Genomic DNA, 23,270 nt, shown 5'->3' on the forward strand with positions numbered 1-23,270 from the left:
TAGTTCCAAAGTGTCACACACACATAGTTAATCCTAGCCCAGCATCCAATCCCAGATGGATCATGTGCCCATTCACCGAAACAGGCTTTATTTATCACAAAAAATATATTTCATGTTTAATCTTCCTGTTTGGCATGAGTTTAAAAAAAAAAAAAAAACATTTTGTAGGGTAATTCTAAGTGCATGTCTTTTGGGGATTCCAAAGTGACCCCACAGTAAAATGTTTAAGGTTATGTCCGATTTGACCCCACGCACAAAGATTTATTTTTTTTTGGCGTCACTACATTTACAACTTGCGCTATAATGCCTTATAATCCACAAAAGTATCCTTTAAAGTGTTAATCAGATATTTACAGTTAATGCAATGATACATCTGCAGGTGATGAGGAAAGGTAAGGTTTTGTGACCCAATGGTACAGAAATCCTAGCAACGTGACAGATTCTAAAAACAGTGTCTATTCATTCTTCATTATTCTTTACATGTTGATTGCTTTCCAGTCTCAACACCCTGCTGTCTATTTCTCTAATTAGGATTTTGGAGATGATGGCTCACTATATATCACCAAGGTGACCACTATCCACATGGGCAATTACACCTGCCATGCTTATGGGTATGAGGATTTGTACCAAACCCATGTCCTGCAGGTGAATGGTTAGTAACTGGCATATATGACAGCCCTAATTTTAATGATGATTGATTTGTATGCTAATTTGTTTTAGAATAAATATTCCGGGAAGTTATTTCAAAAAATGTGTCATTGTTACTATTATCTGCAACATACAGTTAGATTAATACTATGAATAGCTTCTTAATACCTAAAGGGAAGCTTACTTTTGTATTGCAGGGCAGTAACTGTGAAAATGCAGCTTAGCCTATCATTTCTTATCCAGTTTATTTATTTATTTTTTTCCAGTCATTTACAAATATTTTCAACAACATCAAATAGCTGATGGCTAAAGCACATAGCTTAATAAAATAATTTGCATAATACTTTTGCAAGAATGTATGATTGCCAGGATCTTTTCTCCATTGGAGACCTCAAAAAACAAAGCTTGAATTAAGTTGGAGATAAGAATCCTATTAGTTTCCAGTCTGTTTTCCCACAGAGGCTAAACTAGCTTGAAAATGCAATGGAATATGAAGCAGGCTTATCTGCTTTGTTTTGTTGGATTAGCATTTAATTGTTAGAGACGACTGGATTGAAACAGGAAGACCTGGTTTAAATTGTCATTAAAACTTAGTTTACAGAAATGCGTTTTAATACACTGGTTTTGTGGTGTTGTTTTTACCACTTAGTGCCTCCAGTGATCATTGTGTACCCAGAAACCCAGGCCCAGGAACCGGGTGTATCTGCCAGCCTGAAATGCCACGCGGATGGCATCCCTGACCCCAAAATTACCTGGCTAAAGAATGGAATGGACATCATGCCGAAGACATCAAAGCAACTCTTAATGATAGGTAAGACAGGACTTGTATTTACTTGTTAGTTAGCTACCAGTTACTCACTTCTGTGCAAGCCAGTTCCAACATGTTCAGATCTGTGTTGCTTGAGCAGGCTTTCTCCATTCTTGCACCAGAATTGCATTTAGTTTCAACCAGCTTCACCGGAATTATCTTTAACATGTGTATTGTAGAGTTAGATAACATGTAGATGGCTTAAAACTACATACAGATGCAATTTTGATACACAGAAGCACTTTTGCTGTTAAACAAAACCCAGACAAAACTAAAACATGAAACCATCTATGATGATGATGTACTGTAACCACATTTCTTGAACATATTACGATATAAGATATAGAATGCCATTTTTTTTTAAGTTACCAATTATAAAAACAGTTCTTTTTTATGGTTTATTTATCAAAAAGAGCTTTTTTTTTTACAAAGCATTTTCAATCCTACTTTTTGAATTATTTCTCACTGACTGCCATAGCATGGGTCATCACCCCTCCTAAACGTTTATTAGATGAGTGTGCAGTTGAGGCAGGGATGAACGTTGGCAATGTCAATAAGGATAAAGCATCTAAACTCCATTATAATGAATTGATATGTCCAGTCCTAGCTTGCCCTTTAGTTGCAGTGATAGATTCTCAAGACCTTTAAAAACATTGCTGTCACTTTGTCCATTTAAAATATTTACATAGGGTTAAAGAGCTAGGATTTCCGTGTAGTAACGTTGTCTTGGAGGGAGGTGGCAGGCAGTTTTGCAAAATACTCCCCCCCTCCCCCCCCCCCCCCAAAAAAAAGAAATCAATCTTGCATTCCACAGGACATCCAAAAACAGGCTAAAACACAAACATTAACAAATAAATAATAAAAAAAAAACATTATTTGGGATTTAGAAGTCAGTGGTGGTGACAAAGATATTTCTGTCGGTACATGATTTTCAATATGTGGTGCAGAAACCACTCGCCAGCAGTTTCATCACCTTTGATAGTGTTAATCTTAACCTGAGATGCAATTGAACTGACAATTGAGGTTGTTTAGTGTTCTTTTGCCTCCCTCTCCCTCTGGGGACTGTCTCTGAACACCAGTCTTGACCTGTGGTGGGCTGCATTATCTATGTGGCCTTCACAGCACATCAGCTTAACTAATGCTAATGATTCTCCTAATGACCCTTTTCCACAGAAGGCTGTCTCTGTGCCTTACTTCGATGGAAAGTCATCAGTACAACTTTTACCTGCAAAGATTGAAGTTGAACTGCATATGGGGGCTATATATATATATATATATATATATATAATATACATATATATTATTATTATTACTATTTTTAAGTGTTTACTCCAGTCTTTAATTAACTTCCATTGTTTGAAAGAGGTAAAACGCTTGTTAATTTTACAAAACCAGAACCAAAACAACTAAGTTACAGATGTCAAGTCCTCTTAAGCACTTTCCAATTAAAGAACTTTTGTGAAGGTTTCACAATACAATTCTATTGCACTGGGTTTCCATACAAAGTATACTTCTTGTTTATTCTTACACTTTTATTTGCAAGATGGAAGCAGTAACAGCAGATGCCAACATAACCAAATCTGTTCATTAATCTATAACTGCAGGTGTATTGCCTCTTCATTCTTGATTGGGGTCTGTCAATCAGTAGTTCATTTAACTGCAGTTAAAACATATTGCTATGCAGAAAGATTCCCCAAAGAGTAGATGAACCGAGTGAATGTAACAGAACAGCATTTTTAAAAAGCAACCATATAAACGTGTTTCTTTTAAAGCCAGAAATGGAGAGCACAATAGTGCTGAAATTACTGAAGCGTGGTATAATTTATCACTTTCAGCCTGCTATGCACAGATTATTCATTTTAATAAATTAAAGTCAGAAAAATGTAACTTTCCATTTTTTGAAACTACACAGCAGCTGGGGAGTTCAAATAGGTTCATTATGTGTCCCATTTGAGAATCCTGAATCCTATAGAAAAGTGTAAGAAACATGTTTGTATGGTATGCATTTTACAAGGTGAATTTTTAAATTAAGCACCATTTTTTTATTATTGTAAAAATATCTACAGTATATAAAATTGTATACAGTAGTGTGCACATTTATTAGAACACCTCAAGATGTATCATTTGTATCCTTTTGTACTGCATACCTACCTGCAAGAAAACACCTGGCTGTGAGAATTTTAATTTTTGGTCAGTATCAGTGCTATAGAGACATTAAGCACCAGTGTGAGAATGTTAGACCTCATTAATTAGTCTACTTAAATCAAGTTATTCTAAGGAGTCTCATGCATTACCATTTGTGGCTATGCGTTCCTCTTCTCTTCTTATTTTAAATGAATTGCATTTGTGGTCTATTCAAGTCATTAATTAAATCAGACAATCACTAATTTGCCTATTTTGACGATTTTCCAAGATTTTCAGTTCCAGTGATTTGATTTCATATGCACAACCAATCAAAACTCCAGAAGCAATGGGGTGTTCTAATACATTGTCTCACTGCTGTATGAGACACATTTTCAAATGAAGGGTATTGTGTGGACCAGAAAGACTGTGTCGCGTGTTAGTAGTTTAATAACCACACTCTTTTGACACTGGAACCCATTTGCTTTTTTAATGCTGTTTCAAATGTTTTTACGTCTTGAAAAATGAGAGCAAACATTGACATCAGTTTATTGGAGTTGTTGACTTGTGGTAACATTGAAACAATGTGCATGTTGGTAGAAAAAGTATGTGGGGGTGGGGGATTTTTCCACACAAATCAAAAGTGACAGAGTTGAGAACTGTTTGCAATCCCCCCTCACTACCCTGCTGGTTCAGCAGTGAGATCCCACATGTTTTAGCTAGACTTTGAGTTCTGGAGTACTCAAAACTTGCAATGCTGCAGTAGTTCTCAAGTGTTTATTTATTTGTAATTCACAACCCTAATGAGTATTAAAACACCTACATCTTCAATCCTTTCTGCCCCTGGCATTTGTCGTTACTCTGCTAATATCTTCTAAAGTAGTTGTAATGCATTTCAGGTGTGCAAAGCACCAGACAAGCTGCACAGAGGCAGGTGCGCAAAGCACCAGATAATGAGCTGCACCGAGGAATGAATTACCTGAACAGCCAGCTGCAGCTCACACTTCCTTCCTGTTCGTATGCAATACAAGTAAACTAGCTGATTTTAAGTGCAGTTTGTTCTCAATGGGTGCTATAGATACTGAATATCAGCTTGCATGCCAGGTCTAGGATATTCAATGAGGTCACTTTTTAGAATGTTTGCTGCCAGCATAGACCTTCATGTTCAGTGTTTATTTCCTGTCCTCACAGCTAAGCAGTGTGAAATAAAAAGCTTCGTCCCTGCAGTGTTGCAGAAGACAACTGAAACCCGCTATGGGTGATACACAGCGATTTGGGTTCTGTTTTATTGAAGACGTTAGGATCTATGCAATCGATTTAAAATTAGCAGCACATCAAAGTAGGGTATGAATTACAGCTGTAGGATTCATATAATAATGACTGGTAACATGAGGTACTAAGTCCAAGAATAGTGATAATCAGTGTCTACAGTCCTATAGTACATGCATGTTATTTCTGCCTGCTATGTTCAACATACTCTGCTTTTCAAGACGTAAACACAGTGACATACTCATTACATAACATTCTATGTTGTGTAAGTAAAGTGTTCACTGGTATATATTTAAAACTGTGGGTAATAATCCGGCAAGCTAAACATTTTAAAATTAGAAAAAAAAACAAAAAACTACTGCTTTGCATTTTGCAATAACTATTCCAAGTACTGTGGTTCAGATATTTAATTTTAAAATGAGCATAACTTGCAGTGTATAAAAACATGCATTTTTACAGATTTTATTTTTATAATACATATTACACTCAAATAACAAATTACAGTAATGACAGATCATGCACCAGCTCACTGCATATGGTTTAATAGTAAAATAATTGAAATAAACTAAATTAGTTTATACAGTATGTCTACAGTAAGTGCAATATACTGATCAAGAAACAATTATTCTTACAGTAGCTCTGTAGTCCAGTTCTTTGCCAGGATACAACAAGCAACATATTAATTATTAACAGAAACGCCCTTTGTTACTGGTTGATTGCTGCAGCAGTGTACACAACCAAGAGGGATTTAAATAGAAAAGCCCTTCATACAGCTGACGGGTTAGAAGCACTAAGATCACAAAGGAAGGGGTTCAAAGAGGTGGCAGCAGTAAAGCCAGCAGCAGCTCTCTTCAGATGAAGCACTGCTCAGGACCACAAACAGCGACGCCGGTGGCAGGATTAGACGTCTGAAAAGCAAACGTCAAGACATGCTTTGAATCAGAGAAATGTGCAAAAGTGATGGATGTCTTGATACAGCATTTTAGAACACAGAGACTCCCTGCAGAACTGCCACACTGTGCAGAGGTGTAGATACAGGTGCAGCTACAGTAAGGAAGCTTCAGGACCACCACGTGAGAATTGTCGTCAGAAAAAGCATATGCCTTCTGGTTAACCTTTTCAGTGCCACAATAAATAAAACATGACTCCCATCTGTTGTGCCACAGTAAAAAAATATATATATATATATTTTAAAAGCATTGTACAATAAAATAACGATAACACTTAGCATTGTCTCCAATTACTATGCATTTACATAGTAGTTACATGTGTGTGTGCACATACTTATTGTTGTAATGCAGAGTTGCAATGCACCTTGTCTGATACAATTGTGTACTTGCATGTATCATGCAAAAGTATTTTTACTGTATGACCCTCTTGAAATCATTTTAGCTTGTTTTGTTTTCTGACTGGTTACCCTTTGTACTGTATATGCAAATGATCAAGCAGGTTTGAGGCCAAAGCTGGTCGATGATACAGACATGTGCTGCATATATTTGCACTTATCATAATGTTGTTATTGAATCATTTTTGTGAGCATTGCCAGCATTTCATGATAACATTACTAACCTTTAAAATCTTCATTATATTATTATGTGTCACACTCAATGTTTAGTTCTCTTTGTAGAAAACAAAAGCTGGTATTAACTAAGCATGGTGGTATTAACCATTTTTGAAAGAAAGTTGTATTGTACTGTATACCAATGAATTCCAGTACACACACACAATTAAAATAGTATTTGATTAATATTGTGGTCTATTTACATCACTGACATGTTTAAATCTTGTATCGATCATCCTTCTGTACAGCGACTGCCTTCAAAATGTTTCTGTCTATTAAAAAAAAGTATGAATACTTTACAGCAAATGGTAGTGAGCTGCATATTGGCAGCGTGCGCTATGAAGACACTGGCGCCTATACCTGCATTGCTAAGAACGAAGTAGGAGTGGACGAGGACATTTCTTCATTGTTTGTGGAAGATTCAGCTCGAAAGACTCGTAAGTACACAAACACCCCCTCCAATGCTCATTAATATTGCCTGTTTATCTACACAGACATTTTCTTCTGTGCTGTTTCTTAAGCTGTAATTGCACTGTGCAATAACACCGCTGTTACCAACAGTAACGTGTTCTGCAATTTAACTTGAAATGGTTCAATGGAAATTCATATTAAAGTTGGGTTAAAGTTTTAACAGTGATATTTATTAAAATGTTAAAGTTTCAGTCTGGAAATTTGAATGTAGTGTATTATCCCCTCATTCAAAGGCAGGACACAAGGCAAGGTTACACAGAGTGCCTGTAGGCTTGTGCCATATGTTTGATTTGGCAAAAATCCTTCTCTGTCCGCACTGTTCATGGGGCTCGTTGAACACTTCAACAAGGTTAAATGGTATGTGGGGAAGGGTGTGATAAATATTATTAAGACAGAGCTAATTATACTGTGACAGCACTCAACATATTGCATGCCAGCATGCTTGGTTTTAAGAGAACAGTGGAAAGTTTTACTATACATCATTCAAAGAATTTTGCTAGTTCATTGTATTGTTTCCACTTTGACTTATTGGTTCCCTGATAAATACTGTGAACCAGTTTTAACTACTTCAGTAAACCTTCAATGAAAATAGTTTAATTTATTTAAAAACAGTATTACACATATTGTATTGGGGGATTAAACACTTGTTTATAATTCATACATTATTCTTATACAGTACAGAAAAGCTATAATGCATTTTTGTTGACACTTGACTTTAGCCTGCAACAAGTGAAACTCAATAAATAAGTTATACATCCTGGATGTATCATTGTACAGTAATATCTTTCTTGTACAAAAGGGCTGCAAGATCTTTTTTGTAAAGACATTAAAATGTTCCTTGTCTTTTTTTTCTGGCTATCCATCTCTTTGGTGCTGCAGTTGCAAACGTACTGTGGCGAGAGGAAGGTACTAACTTGCTGTGTTGTAGTGATCATGTGTGCTTGTTGTGCTGTGATTAGTTTTTCATTTACAGTAAAGGACCGATAGATAAAATCATTGAGTAAATCTTGCCATGAAAGTAGTGATATTTACCATGTTAAAAAAAGCATAGTAACAACACACCATGGGAAACTTGTATTTTAATTTTGAATGCATCATTTTTGTTGTTTTATAGCAACAGGACAATACTAACAAACAATCTCAAATCTCCTAGTAGCCTTTGTGATTTCACTGTGTCTCCTGAGGACCAACCCATTAAACCAGCCACCTGTTAATCAAACAATAGGTATTGCTTGGAAGTTGTTGGTTTAGTTTTTCTAATTACTTTGAAAAATGAAATGCATGATAAGTGGTTCTGTCATAGCCAATGATTTCAGGCAAGCGTTGAGAATATCACAAAGTACGGATCTGTTGAGAATCAGTGCTTCAAAATGATCAATTTTTCACTAGCATACCCCGAGTCAAATCTGTAGCATGCTGTCCAGATATACTAATGGCAATGCACACAACACAAGTAAAAATCCAAATATTTACTAATGTCAAGTGCTGTCACAAAAATGTGTTTTCAGCTTTTGCAAATTGTGCTTCCATTTTTTAATGGATTATTATTTATTTATTTATTTATTTTATTTTGTTGAATTCCAGAACATGGCCTTAAGGATACCTGACCATCCATGTGCTGCAATGCTTCAGCTAACTGAGAAATGCAAGGTCATAAAAGTAACAGCAGCTGTTTGATGAAAAATAGATCCTGACAGGGTTAAAAAAAAATAAGGTTCCTAACCGCACTCTGTTGCAAACAAAAAAGAAAAAAGAAAAAATATATACACTGTCCTATTAAAAAAAGCTGAAAACTGTTTTGTAACCGTACCACTGTCAATTGACTCTTTTTTTGTGATGAGTGCTAATTTGCACGCATGACCTGGCTATTGAAAAGGTGTTATGAAATGTTATTAATCTTCGCAAGTGTTCTGCATGAATACATATACATACCTTTTCATAGCATACCTACTTCTGTTCTGTTTCCTTTCTTGTGCAATAGGTTTATCACCAATAAAACATATATACTGTTCAAACATTACTTTAAATAGAGGAAGACATGGGTACAAAATCTGGAACCCATTCTAGAAAATACCCAAGACATTCAGTTGCATGTGCCAACCTCTAAATTGTAGCATTATTTTTGTTGTTGTTTTGTAATGTGACAGATATTCCCAGTGTATTTTTCAAAACTATACCTGCTTCATTTTATTCGTAGTGTACTGAAAATAAGTCTTGTAATTTAGACTAATTACACAAGCGGGATCACCAATACCCGAAGCTCGTTATTACCTTTCTCAAGTGTGGATATCAAGATCCTGAGCAAAGTACTGCCCTCAATCAATCCAACAGCCCTGACGTGTTTTGTGTTAGTTCACTTGTCTCAGAAATAAACATAGTTTTTGTAATGGCAAACGTGAATAGTTTTGTTTTTACTTTATTTGAAAGGCAAACTTACAATAAAAGATGGCAGGTATAAAATTGCAATGTTACATTTCACATGACAAACAAAATATACCGTTATAGCCATGAGTTTCCGTCAAATACGGTGTTGTCAGTTTTAGTATTGAAATTAAAATGGAATGAAAATAACTGTTCTTGTTTTGTCTTTGAGGTTTAAGTGTGGGCAACATGTTCTATGTCTTTTCTGATGATGGGATTACAATCCTGCAGCCAAATGAATGTGAGATTCAAAGACATATAAAACCAACGGAAAGGATTATTGCAAGCTACGTAAGTAAATGTTTGGTTTAGTTTATTGAAGGTTAGTTATATTGTTTTAATTTTATATGTCACTATTCTTGTACCGGGCACAGTCATGCTACTGTGTTTGATTGATGGAATTGCCTGTGGCAAAAATGACAGAGTGGCTTGTGCTAGAGCACATCTGCAGGTCACTGACCATTTATTAGAGTTCAGTTGAAAGTGAATAAAGGAAACGTTTGGTCTTTTCTGCTGTAAACAACATTTTTTGTTCTTGACATTTCTCTGGTGGAAGTACAATGCTCAGAGAACACTGTCCTATTTGAGAGAGGTGAATTCAGCGTGACCCTGGGACGAGACCTGTGCCAGTTAAATGTAGAGTGTTGTTCTTCTCCCTCAGGAAGAGATGTGCCCCAAAGGTGATGGAGATGCAATTCAGCATTGCGTCTGGGCCTCCGCTGTCAATGTCAGAGAGAAGTACATATATGCGACACAGCCCGTTCAGAACAGAGTACTGATTGTAGACACTCAAGCTCAGAAAGTTGTACAGGTCAGTGTTCATCTGCTCCTCTTTTCTTTAAAGCTGTTAAGAGATTGCCTTCAGAGCTTACTGAGGGTCAGAAAGCTAAAATGATGCCCAGTGTTTGTCTCCAGGGCAAGTGCAGTGTAATGACTCCAGCTCCCCTCCACTCCATTATGACGAGCCCTAAGTGTTTGCCCTGAACTTGTAGGAGAACCTTCTGCGGAGAGAGAGGTTAATTCGTTCTCTAGGCTCTTTTACACTTGCTAAAAGAAAATAGCTTTCAGCTGTGTCAGGTTTTGTTTGGCATAAGATTGAGACTTGCGAAAAGATACCATCAGTCTTCTTCCTAATAGGTTTCCCAACTTCAACCTATTGGTCTTCAGAAATGGAAGACAAGCCTTTTTTTCCTCTGCCAAACTAGTTTAGAACCCAATTCCCTGGCTGTTCATTCTGAATTCAAAAGGAAGTGGGTGAAAAAAATCCCAATTTTAAAAAGGGATCTTTACTTTTGCTCAAAGAAAATATTAACCCATGGATCTTATTCCTCTACGCATGAATTATGCTGACTCTGACTAAGCGTATATTCATTCCCCTGCTTCCCCCTTGCAGGTTGTTAAGAATGATAAAAGGATTGTTGAGATACCAGAGAGGCTTGCAACACAGCAGTGTAGCACAACATATTTTCCTAAGTGTAAAATATAGGGTAGCAGTATTCAAACTGGCTCAGTCAATAAAGTTTTGATTATCCTTCATACCGTTTCTTGTTTTGTTCGTGTTGATTGTCTTTACCTCATAACCTATATTCGATTGATCTATCCAGTGGGAGTCTAAACACCACCTTAAATGATTGAAAATAGGAACTTTTGTGTATTTTAGTAAACTAAAATCTCTCACATTGCATATGAGTCTCGCTGGTGTATCTCTTGTCTTTTAATAGTAAAGATGCGAAGCCAGCACAGGTGTTGTTTAGTTCATGCCAACATTGTACTAAACGGAAATATAAGTTTTAAAAAAAAGATCTTGCATGTTGTCCGTTGATCACACTGCATGGCAGAAAACTCTGGTGCGTTTGGTAATGTCAACCTAGCAGCCTGCAGTGAGTCATCATCAGCAGTCATACCAAGAAGGAAAGTGTACTGTATGCGTTAAAGACAACAGCCTGTGGAAGTAGCTAACAGCGCTCTTACAAACCCTTTGGACTGTCGCTTCTGCCACCATGATAAGACACGATACTGTGGGAGTGACAGCCTTCCCTAAACACTGAACACATCCTCGAGCCTGCAGGACCGGAAGTGCGACAGCTCGGCCAGCATGACTGCGAGACCAAGTCTTTGATTTTGTTATTTCCCTGTGTTTAAGCGATCACTGAAATCATCTTCTCTTGTGAAGGTTGTTGAAACAGACCCTATGCCAGTGAAACTGCACTATGACAAATCACATGACCAGGTGTGGGTGCTTAGCTGGGGCGACATTGACAGGACTCGCCCAACGTTGCAGGTACGTGAGCCTCAAGTCCTGTGCCAGGTTGTGTGCTGGTTTTGGTAATGCCCGCTGAAACCATGAGATTACCTTTAACAGTGCTTCTTAAAGAACTGCATTATCTAGAACCTTGACCCAGGGTCAACTGCTGTCTTGAAATCAAGACAAAATTGACAGGAAGAGCAATATTTTAAACACCTATTGTTGCTCAAGGATGATTACAGCTAGGTTACTATGCATTTTGAGAAAGTTGAAAAGCAATTTCACGAAGAAAAGCATGCAATAGAAAAGCACAGGACATAAGGAGCAGACCATGAATAAGTAGCTTGACAGTGTCATTATCATTTGTCATGCAAGTAATTTACCTACCCATTGAGCATTCCTTAATGCCAGGGGCACAATTCTGCTTGAAGAGTGGGCCATCAACCACCATAATATCTCTCAGCTTAATATCTTTCTGCAAACATTTGAATGTCTTGCACATATTTCACACATTTGAAATCCTTTAAAAATCGCAATCCCTTGATTTTCAAGCTGTAGGAAAGAAAAGATGAAAGTTAGCCACAGCACACATACAGTAAAGCGTTTTTGTATGTGTATAAAATTGTGTACACAGCAAAATACTTTTCCTAATTTGTTTTATTTTTTCTTCCTTCAATGTAGTAGCATTGTACAATGGCACACATGGTTGTGTAATTACAATGCAACCCAATGTTTAATTACAAAATACAAAAGGTTTGCAGTTTCTCTTGTCTGTTGTACTGTGAATTACACTATATGTATGCTTGCAGTGTAATTAATAAGACACAACCTAAAAAGGTAAAAAAAAAAAAAACTTTGAAAGTAACCACCACTATGCAAGGAATCTTGAACTCACAAGGACATTACTAATAGTTACAGTAGTGTTATTAGGATTGAACCCATCAACCCTTAGTAATGAAGTGCAATAGTTATAATGGGCTTCTAAGTGTCTGTCCTGCAAAACCCGACTGGAAAAATGACCATAGATGTCTGTCTCACAGCAGAATTGAACAGCAGTTAGTCAACGAGTCTGGGGGCAGCTGATAGAGCTCTCTCAAGACCAGTGCGCCCAGAAACCTAGCTCCACATTTCAGGCAGGAGGGGTCTCTCAAATCATCTTTAACCCTGAGGTGCAGATAAGAGTCAGATAGTGCAAGAATGGCAAGGTGACTGACCTACAAGCTGTTGGGGACAGGGGGGGGGGACAATAGGAAGAGCCTACTGGGAGCAGGTGGTAGCAGCCATTGGTTTAACTGGTCCCTGTTTAGCCGCAGATCTGCAGATGCAGAACTTTATGCCTCTGAAGTTTAGCAATAACTTGCTACTGCAAAGATACCTGCATTTCATGCTCTGTTTAGGGTGGCGTAATTGATGGAAGGAGCTGAGATTTAGATAGAGTTGTAAATTAAATCCTTTGCAGGACAGAATATCACACGATAGGAGCAAGACCTAAAGTGATGTTGCATAAAAATAGCCTGATAGGAAAGTTCTTTTTTTTTTTTTAAAACCTTGAAACAGCGCTATGACGAGACAAGTAACCATTTGATTAATGTGTCGAGGCTTTTGACATAATAAATGAATTACTTTTGCGAGTCTCACTGATGCAATTAAAAGGAAAGTGCCTCTCGGCTGGAGGCAGCTGGCTTGCATTGGAATGAAGGACCAAGAAAGGGCCAGTCCTTCCATCCATGCTTTAATTAAGAAAACACTGTGGGTCCAGGTCACTGCTTTAAAATTTTTTTTTTAAAAATCACACTGCACTGGCATGTTAATCATAGCTCAGCTCAGCACAGCAGAGTGGTGCAAAGCATGAATAAGTAAGCTAATCCTCATAGATACACTTGCCCAACAATATATCAGTATGTCATCTAATGTTTTCAGAAAACATATACAGTACATTGATTTCAGCTGAAGTCAGCTGCATCCACATGCAAGGTCTAATGAAAGCTGAAGTGTATTGCTTTATATATGAAGACAAACATACAAAAAAAATGAATATTTCTTAATGCACCGTTAGATTTTTAATGACGGACGGTAATCAAACCAAATTATCACAAAAAGATGAATGGTTAGCATCATTTGTTGGGCAAACACTACATTCTTCATAACTCATTGTTGTTTTCCATTAGGCAATGTTTGTCCAGTCCTTGTCAAAAGAATGATTGAATGAATGAATGAATGAATGAATGAAATAAATAAATAAATAAACACACATACATGTAATCAGTTTCTTGAAGGTTGTGCTTATATTGAGTGCCGACAAAAGAAAACATTGCAGTTGTTTATGTATTTTGAGGTTGATTATGATGTATGAATATTTTGCGCTGATATTGTAGAAAAATATCATCCCTAAGCAAATTGAAAGATACAATCCTTCAAGACGGTTTGTGTCCCTGGGAAGCTGCTGCTTTCTGGACTTTCTCTGTTGTCACTTCCTGTCTAATCCCATGTTTAAGGCTACTGCTTGTTTAAACATTGTGTTGTGCTTCAGGTCATCCCTCAAGCCAGTGGAGGAGAGGAACACCGAACCACTCCCACTCCGTTTGAGAGAGTGGAGAACTTCTTTATTCCACCGACAAACCTCATTATTACACACGTAAGGTAAGATGAACACATGAGAAGCTGTCACTCTCAGTGGCTTCGTCCAGTATTCACTAAGACATCATTTATACCATAATCTCACTTTATCCTGCCCTAGACCACTTTTTTTACATTGTAAAATCACATGCCCAGTTTTTTGTGTGTGTGTGTGTGTGTTTCAACAGAATCCTATTTAATATTAAGTAATGCATTTGAAATTAAATCATCTTAATTTCCTTTTTGCATGGTTACTGTGCATCTGAGTCATAAATAAATATATAAGCATGGGTGGGAAAAAAAAGTCTCTGCTTCCTTCACTTACATTTTCAAGTCTAAGGCTAAGTGATTCACAGTTTGCCAATTGCTGTCAGGCACAGGGTCATTAGTAATTAATGTCATTATCCCTTTACTAAATGGTAATAAGTATGAAGTTAAGTGTGAAATAAGGCTGTCAATACATACACGTCAGTGTCTAAATTTCTAATTGAACTGGCTGGTATGCTAAACTCTCGTTATTTGTTTTAAACGGTTGCAGACTCTGGAAGAGTGAACCCTCTATGCAGAGATGCGTCTAAAAAAAAAAGTCTTTATAAACGTGACTAGAAAAATGGATTTTGTAAATTCGTTTGTAAATTGCAGTGATGCCAAAGGTTTGTACAGTGTGTTTTTCGGTAACACTTTACATTGTGTCTCTAATTACTGTGTATTTACATAGTAAATGCATGTACACTTGCACATAATGACAATGTTATTATGCATAGTTACAATGTACTTGTATTTTTTTTGTTGCACAATATATGCAAGTACAAAATTGTCAAAAAAAATACACATCAAGTACAATGTAACTATGCATATTAACATTATAATTGTGTCAGTACACATGAATTTACTAAGTAACGTCTATGTAAATACACAATACTTAGAGACAATGTAAAGTGCTGCCTGTTTTTCTAGCAGTACAGATGTCTGCATTTCATCGGTCTTGGTGCTGTATGTATTTGGCAGGTTTGGATTCATCTTTCTCAAGTCTGAGCCGGCGGTGCACAAGATTGATCTGGAGACCATCTCTCGCATCAAGACCATCAGCCTCAAAAACTACAGCTGTGTCCCAGTGAGCATGGCCTACACCCACCTGGGGGGCTATTACTTCATCCACTGCGAGGGGAGGAACTCTACGTCACCCCAGCCTCAGCTCCTCATAGACAGCGTGACTGATTCCATCATAGGCTATAACCAGGACATAACAGGGACACCGTACGTCTCCCCGGATGGACGTTACGTCGTGACCGCCGACGAACACAACGGGAAGATCAGGGTTCAAACACTCAGCTTCCAAGGCAGATTACAGTCAATACTAGACCTCCAAACTAGCCTGAGCATCTCAGACGTGGCTTTCCAGCCATCATTTACAGAGGCCAATCAGTATTGCATATATGCAGCCTCTCGATCTCAAACAGATATGCTCTTTGTGGAGCTGTCAATAGGGAGGCTGGATGTTCTGAAGAACCTAAAGGATCCCATCCCGTCAGGCGATTGGCCCTGGAGTCGTTATAACAGGGTGGTGAAGGACAGTGGGCTGTTTGGACAACACCTGGTTACGCCCTCAGAAGATTCTTTATTTGTTCTAAATGGGAAACAGAACCGCCTCCACTGCGAGGTTTCGGATATAAAGAGAGGTAACACAGTCGTATGGGTTGGGGAGGTATGAGAAGTTAAATAATAGGATTATAAGCAAGAATTTAATGGACTCAACGCTGGGACTGAGCAAGCAAGTATAAATGTACGGTTATTGTAAAAAAAAATGTAACAAAATATTTTTTACTCTGAGGCTTCAGTGCAACAGTGATCTACGTGCACTTATCCAAATGACAGCGATACATTATTGCACTTAACACTGAGGTTAAACATAAACTGGGAAAAACTATGCACAATGTACACATTTTCTTTTTTAAATAAAAAGCAAATCATGCCAATGCTGAAGAATATTTTCACAGGTTAGCCTTTTTTAATATATGGCTAATAATAATAAAATATAATAATAATAATAATAATAATAATAATAATAATAATAATAATAATAATAAATGCAGCCTGGTATGATGATGATCAGTTTTACTTCGTTTTGACCTAGAATAACACTGTATTTCCCCCTTTTTTATATAAAAGCATAGAAAAACCAGGTACTAAATAAATACATACATACACCCCCCCCCCACACATTATAATACAGTCTGTATAGAGGCTGTGTGGTCCAGTGGTTAAAGAAAAGAGCTTGTAACCAGGAGGTCCCCGGTTCAAATCCCACCTCAGCCACTGACTCATTGTGTGACCCTGAGCAAGTCACTTAACCTCCTTGTGCTCCGTCTTTCGGGTGAGACGTAGTTGTAAGTGACTCTGCAGCTGATGCATAGTTCACACACCCTAGTCTCTGTAAGTCGCCTTGGATAAAGGCGTCTGCTAAATAAGCAAATAATAATAATAATAATAATAATGTTTCCATAAAAGCAGACAACAAATTAAGTACTTATGTTATTTAATCTGGCTCCTGTGTAGGGTTTTCAAATAGAATATCAAACCTAAAATATATTGCTAGAATAGAAAATATCCATTTCTGTGCCCTCCATGGAAGCGTACACTATCAAGAATGAGCCCCATTTGCCACTCAAGTCTGTAGATTTGTTGTTTTTCTCTAGCATCAGAAGCGTTTTTGAATGCGTAATGAGACGTTAGCTTATGTTCTGCTCTCGCTGATGAATATACATTTGTATATTAAACTGTGGTTTTCTTAAGACCATATGTTGCCTGTACGGGTACAATATGAGCCAATTACTGCATAAAAGAAAAAAGCAAGTGAATCCATTAGTACATTTAATATGTATGGAATTGATGTCGCCATTCATTAAACACCTCTCTTGTAAATACCACTGCAAATCAGTCTTTGTACTCTACAGAAACAGCCAGTTGTTTTGTCATTCAGTTAAGCAGTGTAGAGTGTGCATCCCGTTTGCTCGAAAGAGACGTTATTGAGAATGTTGAATAATCACTCTCTGCTATGGCTAAAGTTTCTGAACACACAAATCTCAAGTGTAAGTAAGGAACATTAGATTTTACCAAACTTTAATGAATAAAAGTAATTGAACAGGTATATTGATCTCCCCGTCTTGTCTTAATTATTGATTTAAAAGCGTAATTATTCCTCCAACTCGAAATACATCCTCCTCCTGTAAAACCTATTGGAACTGACTTCCAGAAGTTCTGTCCTTGATAACATTATAGCTTGAAACCTTGGGGATGTTTCTCTGGTTTATTGCAAAGCTAAAGTCACACTTTAGTTCAGGTGTTGCACATTGAATTATGTAATACTGTACAAGGAGCAACAGCTGACTGTTTGTTTATATACTGTATACACACAGACCTTGAACATGAAACATTGATTGATGAAAACACCTTGTAGAAATCAAGAGAAACACACTAGATTGGGTCAGTTTTTAGAGCTTCTATGCGGAATGCACCATTTTGTCCTGAAATTACAAAAAAAGCATTTTACAAAACTACATACAAAGCAACCTGTAAATTGATGAAATGTTTGCATAGAAGCCATATGCTTTAACCATTAGCTTGTGAACTAGCCTATAGCACATTATATACACCTTCTACAGATTTCCTATGAGCTGAAATGTTAATTCTACTTAATGTGCATTTGCACTTGCTCTCTTTACTACTGTGTTTGGTACTACAATGAAACAAAGAAAAGCCTGTTGTATTAGCTCTGTACCACAATGCTTACCATGTCATTTTCCAATCTTACACAAACTTGACTTTAAAACAAGCAATGGCATAGCTTGGTATTAAGAATATATACTGTCTTTCCAATTCAAACACACACAAAAAAAAATATTTCTATCCCTTCACCGTACTAGAGAATATAGGCGCTACGTGTAAAAAGCGTCTCACAAAAACAAACTAGACCACTGTTGCACTGAAAACAGATCAGCTTAAACTGTGACATTTAAAAGCTACAGTGTCTGGTGTATGATATTTTCATACTTTTAATTTGAAGAGTAAAGTCCGCCTCTTTTGCAGTTGCTGGGGTTACCGTTTCACGAAAGGAAAAACCGCAAGACCTTTAGTGAAATATTTGAAGATGTTGCTGCTGTAGCTTTCAAGCCTTGAACCTTAGACTGGGATAAAAATGTTACAAGTGCAATGATTTTAATCTGTGAGCACCAGCCCATACACACAATACTTTACAACTGTTGACTAATATTTTTATACAGCAATGATGATACAGGTAGAAATACAATGACAAATCACCTACTTTTTCTTTGTAAAAGGTATTTAGTACCCAAACATGCAGGTATCCCATAAAAAAAACAACTCCCTTTCAAAGCAGCAAGTTTAAAATCCTACACAAATTCTGAATATCCATATAGTTAATATACTGTATTACAAGAAAAATCATTGCAGACCTAATCCATGTTGGTGTGCTAGGCAGTAGTCACTGTTGTACATATATTATTGTTCTTGTTTAGAACACCTTTTGAATTTTAAATGTACAGATTTCATTTGGGTTTAGTGAAGATAATTTGTAAAAAATAAAAAAGCAGCCATACAACCGTGGTTATGTACAGCAGCATTACAACTGTATGCTTCACTGCAACCGATTAATTTAAATGAATATTCAGGGATTAACCTTTGGTTTTTGGGGGATCTGGTAATAAGGCAAAGCCAAAACGGACTCATTGTTATCGTTTGAAAACGCATTAGTTGTTGCACCCATTGTACTTTTTGTCACTACAACTCTACAATGTAAGATTTTTTAACAAAAGGGCACTTTTAAAAGGTATCATGTTCCAATGCATATTTCATCTGTATAGTACTCTTACATTGTTACAACATCCTGTATCTGTTCAAAGCGAACCCCTCCCATCTCAAATGTATCCCTCCTATGGCCCTGACCATTGGTCTGCATAGATTAAGCCATGACTTGCAGTAAAAGGCACATGGACAGACCTACCAAGCATTGTAAAGCCCGTTCTGTATGTAAAAACTGAACAGCACAAATCAGTTGTATGCTGAGGAGCATGTTCCCGCACATCTGCAAAATAAGTCTTGTTTGAAAATGAAAGTACACATTTTAGGATTAAAATGTCTATCATAAATTTGACAGTTCGGCCACCACTGAAGTTCCAATCTGAAAAGTCTCTCGGTCTAATGCGCAGTATGTACTTTACAATGTTTGGTCTTCGGTGACTGCAGTGGTAGTCAGCGTAGAGACATTAGCTCTGACTTTTCATAAGTAGAAATGTAATCAAATGACAGTACACCTCTAAGTCTCCTTTATTACTGGATCCACTGTCATATTATTCCCCGAGCAGCGAGTAATGTTAGTTGATGATTCTCTTGGAGTAGTGCCGTCAGCTCTGATAAGTGGCTGTCCTATGGGCATGGTTTGTATGTGAAGAGTTGCGTGGTCCCCTTTAACCTAGTAGATGATTCCACTTGAAATGACAAAGACCAATTCATGATAAAGTAAGAAAAACAGTTTGATTTGATTGAATAAATACATCTGTCTGTCACCGGGCTTGGTCGATCTCTATGCAACACATTGCCAAAATATATGAAACCGCTATTGCGCTTTCCAGCTTTGTTACTTATGCAGCCTTCATTGTCAAGGGTGAGCGAGTAGCCAATTCAACAGTGGTTACGTTGACATCAATGGGTCAAACAAAGTTTGAATTGGGAAGGAACGTTTGACTTTTCAGCAATTCATCTCAATTAGTTAACTTGCCGTTTGGATTTGGGGATTTCTATTCAATCCTTAGCTATAGAGATGTACACTTTTTAAAATCGTTTAACACAGTCTGGTAAGATCTTATTGGCATCATTGCAGTGGTTACATTATTTCTTTTTACTATCGTGTGCGTCGTCTCCGCTGTTGTCTGTTTTTTTTTTAATGGCCTCTCCACTGGTACTGTTGTAAACTGTATGTTTTGTATATTTTAACCTTCTCCACACTCACCCCATAAGTACCAGTTCACTTACCCAATGGTTTACAATACACCTAACTCACAAGTGATGTAACTGGGTTATCAATTACTCTAAAGAAGTCAAAGTATATGGTGTTGCCTGGGATGTAAACTTTCCTTTTTCTGCAATTTTGAAATAAAAAAAGTATTAAAAATGAGTTGATTTTGATTGAATTGATGCTTCTTGCTTTACTTTGTTTTAGGTATAAAAAGGCATGAAGAACATTTCTAAAGGCCTTTCAAGACACAGTACATTAATATAAGCACATAAAAACAACTACATTGGTTCTTTGTTTGATGACTGGCAACGTATTTCATTTTACCTTACCATGTCAAAAACAGGGCAAGATGACAAATACAAAAATCATCTGCATTATCCATGGAGAACAACTTCAAATCATATGCTGTTTTTCCCCCATGAAGGTTGCCTAGTCAAGTTTAAAGTACAGGGCTATACGACAGAGCTGTTGACAAGCATTAAATGATCACACTCCATGAAGAGCATTAAGTCGGCTACCAATAGACATAAATAATTCTTAAATAATAGTTCAATTATTCAAGTCCGCCCTGGGCTACAGAAAGCCCTCATCGACACACAGCCCTTCTGCTGTCAAATATTAGGAGACAGCAGATGTAATGGGTTTACAGTGTATCTACAGCAGGTTATTGCAATGGGTTTACAGTGTATTCACAGCAGGTTATTGCAATGGGTTTACAGTGTATTCACAGCAGGTTATTGCAATGGGTTTACAGTGTATCCACAGCAGGTTATTGCAATGGGTTTACAGTGTATCCACAGCAGGTTATTGCAATGGCTTTACAGTGTATTCACAGCAGGTTATTGCAATGGGTTTACAGTGTATCCACAGCAGGTTATTACAATGGCTTTACAGTGTATTCACAGCAGGTTATTGCAATGGGTTTACAGTGTATCCACAGCAGGTTATTGCAATGGCTTTACAGTGTATTCACAGCAGGTTATTGCAATGGGTTTACAGTGTATCCACAGCAGGTTATTGCAATGGGTTTACAGTGTATCCACAGCAGGTTATTGCAATGGCTTTACAGTGTATTCACAGCAGGTTACTGCAATGGCTTTACAGTGTATTCACAGCAGGTTATTGCAATGGGTTTACAGTGTATTCACAGCAGGTTATTGCAATGGCTTTACAGTGTATCCACAGCAGGTTATTGCAATGGGTTTACAGTGTATCCACAGCAGGTTATTGCAATGGGTTTACAGTGTATTCACAGCAGGTTATTGCAATGGGTTTACAGTGTATCCACAGCAGGTTATTGCAATGGGTTTACAGCGTATTCACAGCAGGTTATTGCAATGGGTTTACAGTGTATCCACAGCAGGTTATTGCAATGGGTTTACAGTGTATCCACAGCAGGTTATTGCAATGGCTTTACAGTGTATTCACAGCAGGTTATTGCAATGGGTTTACAGTGTATCCACAGCAGGTTATTACAATGGCTTTACAGTGTATTCACAGCAGGTTATTGCAATGGGTTTACAGTGTATCCACAGCAGGTTATTGCAATGGCTTTACAGTGTATTCACAGCAGGTTATTGCAATGGGTTTACAGTGTATCCACAGCAGGTTATTGCAATGGGTTTACAGTGTATCCACAGCAGGTTATTGCAATGGCTTTACAGTGTATTCACAGCAGGTTACTGCAATGGCTTTACAGTGTATTCACAGCAGGTTATTGCAATGGCTTTACAGTGTATTCACAGCAGGTTATTGCAATGGCTTTACAGTGTATCCACAGCAGGTTATTACAATGGCTTTACAGTGTATTCACGGCAGGTTATTGCAATGGGTTTACAGTGTATTTACAGCAGGTTATTGCAATGGGTTTACAGCGTATTCACAGCAGGTTATTGCAATGGGTTTAGTGTATCCACAGCAGGTCATTGCAATGTCTTTTGAGTATATTCACAGCAGGTTATTACAATGGGTTTTCAGTGTATCCACAACAGGTTATTGGAATGTACTGAAGTTCCTGGTTGTGTTTAAAAACATGCAGTTGCTTGTATATGTCGATGACCCAACCAAAGCCTGTGTTGTAACAGCTGTGGAAGTGGGAGAGGTGTGAAGGGCATTTGATAGATTTACCAGATGGACATTTGCCAGGGTCAATCTCTCTTCAGATTTGAGATAACAAGTTCCCTGCAGCCAATGTCATTCATTGTTTCAGAAGAAGCCGAGCCTCCTTGCAGCGGGGTAGAGATAATGTAATGTATAGACTATAGCATGTTCTACAGCTAAGAATCCATCTCCATTATTTGAAACAATGTGCCCGCAAGGGACCTTGCCAATATCTTTCCATCACTGTCAGGCCACTGCAGATAACAAGTCTTACTCCAGTATGCCGATCATTGGGATCATATGGTCCTTACAGTGCAGCTGCATGCTGAATGTCACGCGTTGCTTGCTCAGATGGGCTTAGCATGCACTTCTGATTTTTCATCTGTGTCCAGTGGACTGAGTTCAACCTCCCCATCTGCTACTTTTTAATATGCCTTTATGGAAATCTCTTCAGCGGAGAAAACCTGATGATTTAGCGTGTCATTGATTCTAGACGAAGCCCTTGTGGAGGAGATCAAAGTGAACATACCGAATACATTCCCCTGCTCAGGTCCTGGGCTCAGCTGCACCTTGCCTACTGCAAGTTATTTACTAACTTTTCTTTTACACATTGCCTTTATGTTTTAACTTTTTTTTTTTTTAAGCCGGTACTGTACAGCCCAGTGCTGGTCACTATCTTCCAATAAACCTCCTACAAATTACTTGCAAGCAACAACAATATATGTTACAGGCCAACCACTACTGTGAAAGGATAAGTACCTCATACTGACATCCTGGTGTGACAATTACAATACAAAGCTGCCGGTCTAGACCAGAGCTTGCTTAATGTTGCAAGTGCATTCTTTGTGTGTAGAGTGTCTCTTATTCTGCAAGATGACATCTCTTATCCAATAAGACACCCTACACACACACACACACACACACACACAAACATATCCATTCATAAGATAACTTGATTTTCAGATGTTCGCTGGATGCC

The 23,270-nt window shown here is 37.6% G+C and overlaps 1 protein-coding gene across 3 annotated transcripts in view; it reads left to right on the top strand.

The window, feature by feature from the left end:
- The window catches only part of LOC117413444 (follistatin-related protein 5-like), a 104,811-nt gene extending 84,450 nt beyond the window's left edge, over positions 1–20,361 (top strand). For 2 of the 3 annotated variants that reach the window (XM_058997002.1, XM_034908828.2), the window contains exons 8-16: positions 532–652; positions 1,298–1,459; positions 6,710–6,844; positions 7,758–7,784; positions 9,472–9,590; positions 9,961–10,110; positions 11,473–11,580; positions 14,075–14,184; positions 15,169–20,361. In XM_058997002.1, the coding sequence (XP_058852985.1) occupies positions 532–652; positions 1,298–1,459; positions 6,710–6,844; positions 7,758–7,784; positions 9,472–9,590; positions 9,961–10,110; positions 11,473–11,580; positions 14,075–14,184; positions 15,169–15,871 (1,635 nt within the window). In that variant the 3' untranslated portion in view covers positions 15,872–20,361. The remainder of the gene's footprint in view (positions 1–531; positions 653–1,297; positions 1,460–6,709; positions 6,845–7,757; positions 7,785–9,471; positions 9,591–9,960; positions 10,111–11,472; positions 11,581–14,074; positions 14,185–15,168) is intronic. The other variant, XM_034908829.2, reaches the window with a different exon arrangement.
- The last annotated feature ends 2,909 nt before the right edge of the window (positions 20,362–23,270 follow it).

This window comes from Acipenser ruthenus, chromosome 23 (assembly GCF_902713425.1).
Source record: "Acipenser ruthenus chromosome 23, fAciRut3.2 maternal haplotype, whole genome shotgun sequence".
NCBI classification, from domain to species: Eukaryota; Metazoa; Chordata; class Actinopteri; order Acipenseriformes; family Acipenseridae; genus Acipenser; species Acipenser ruthenus.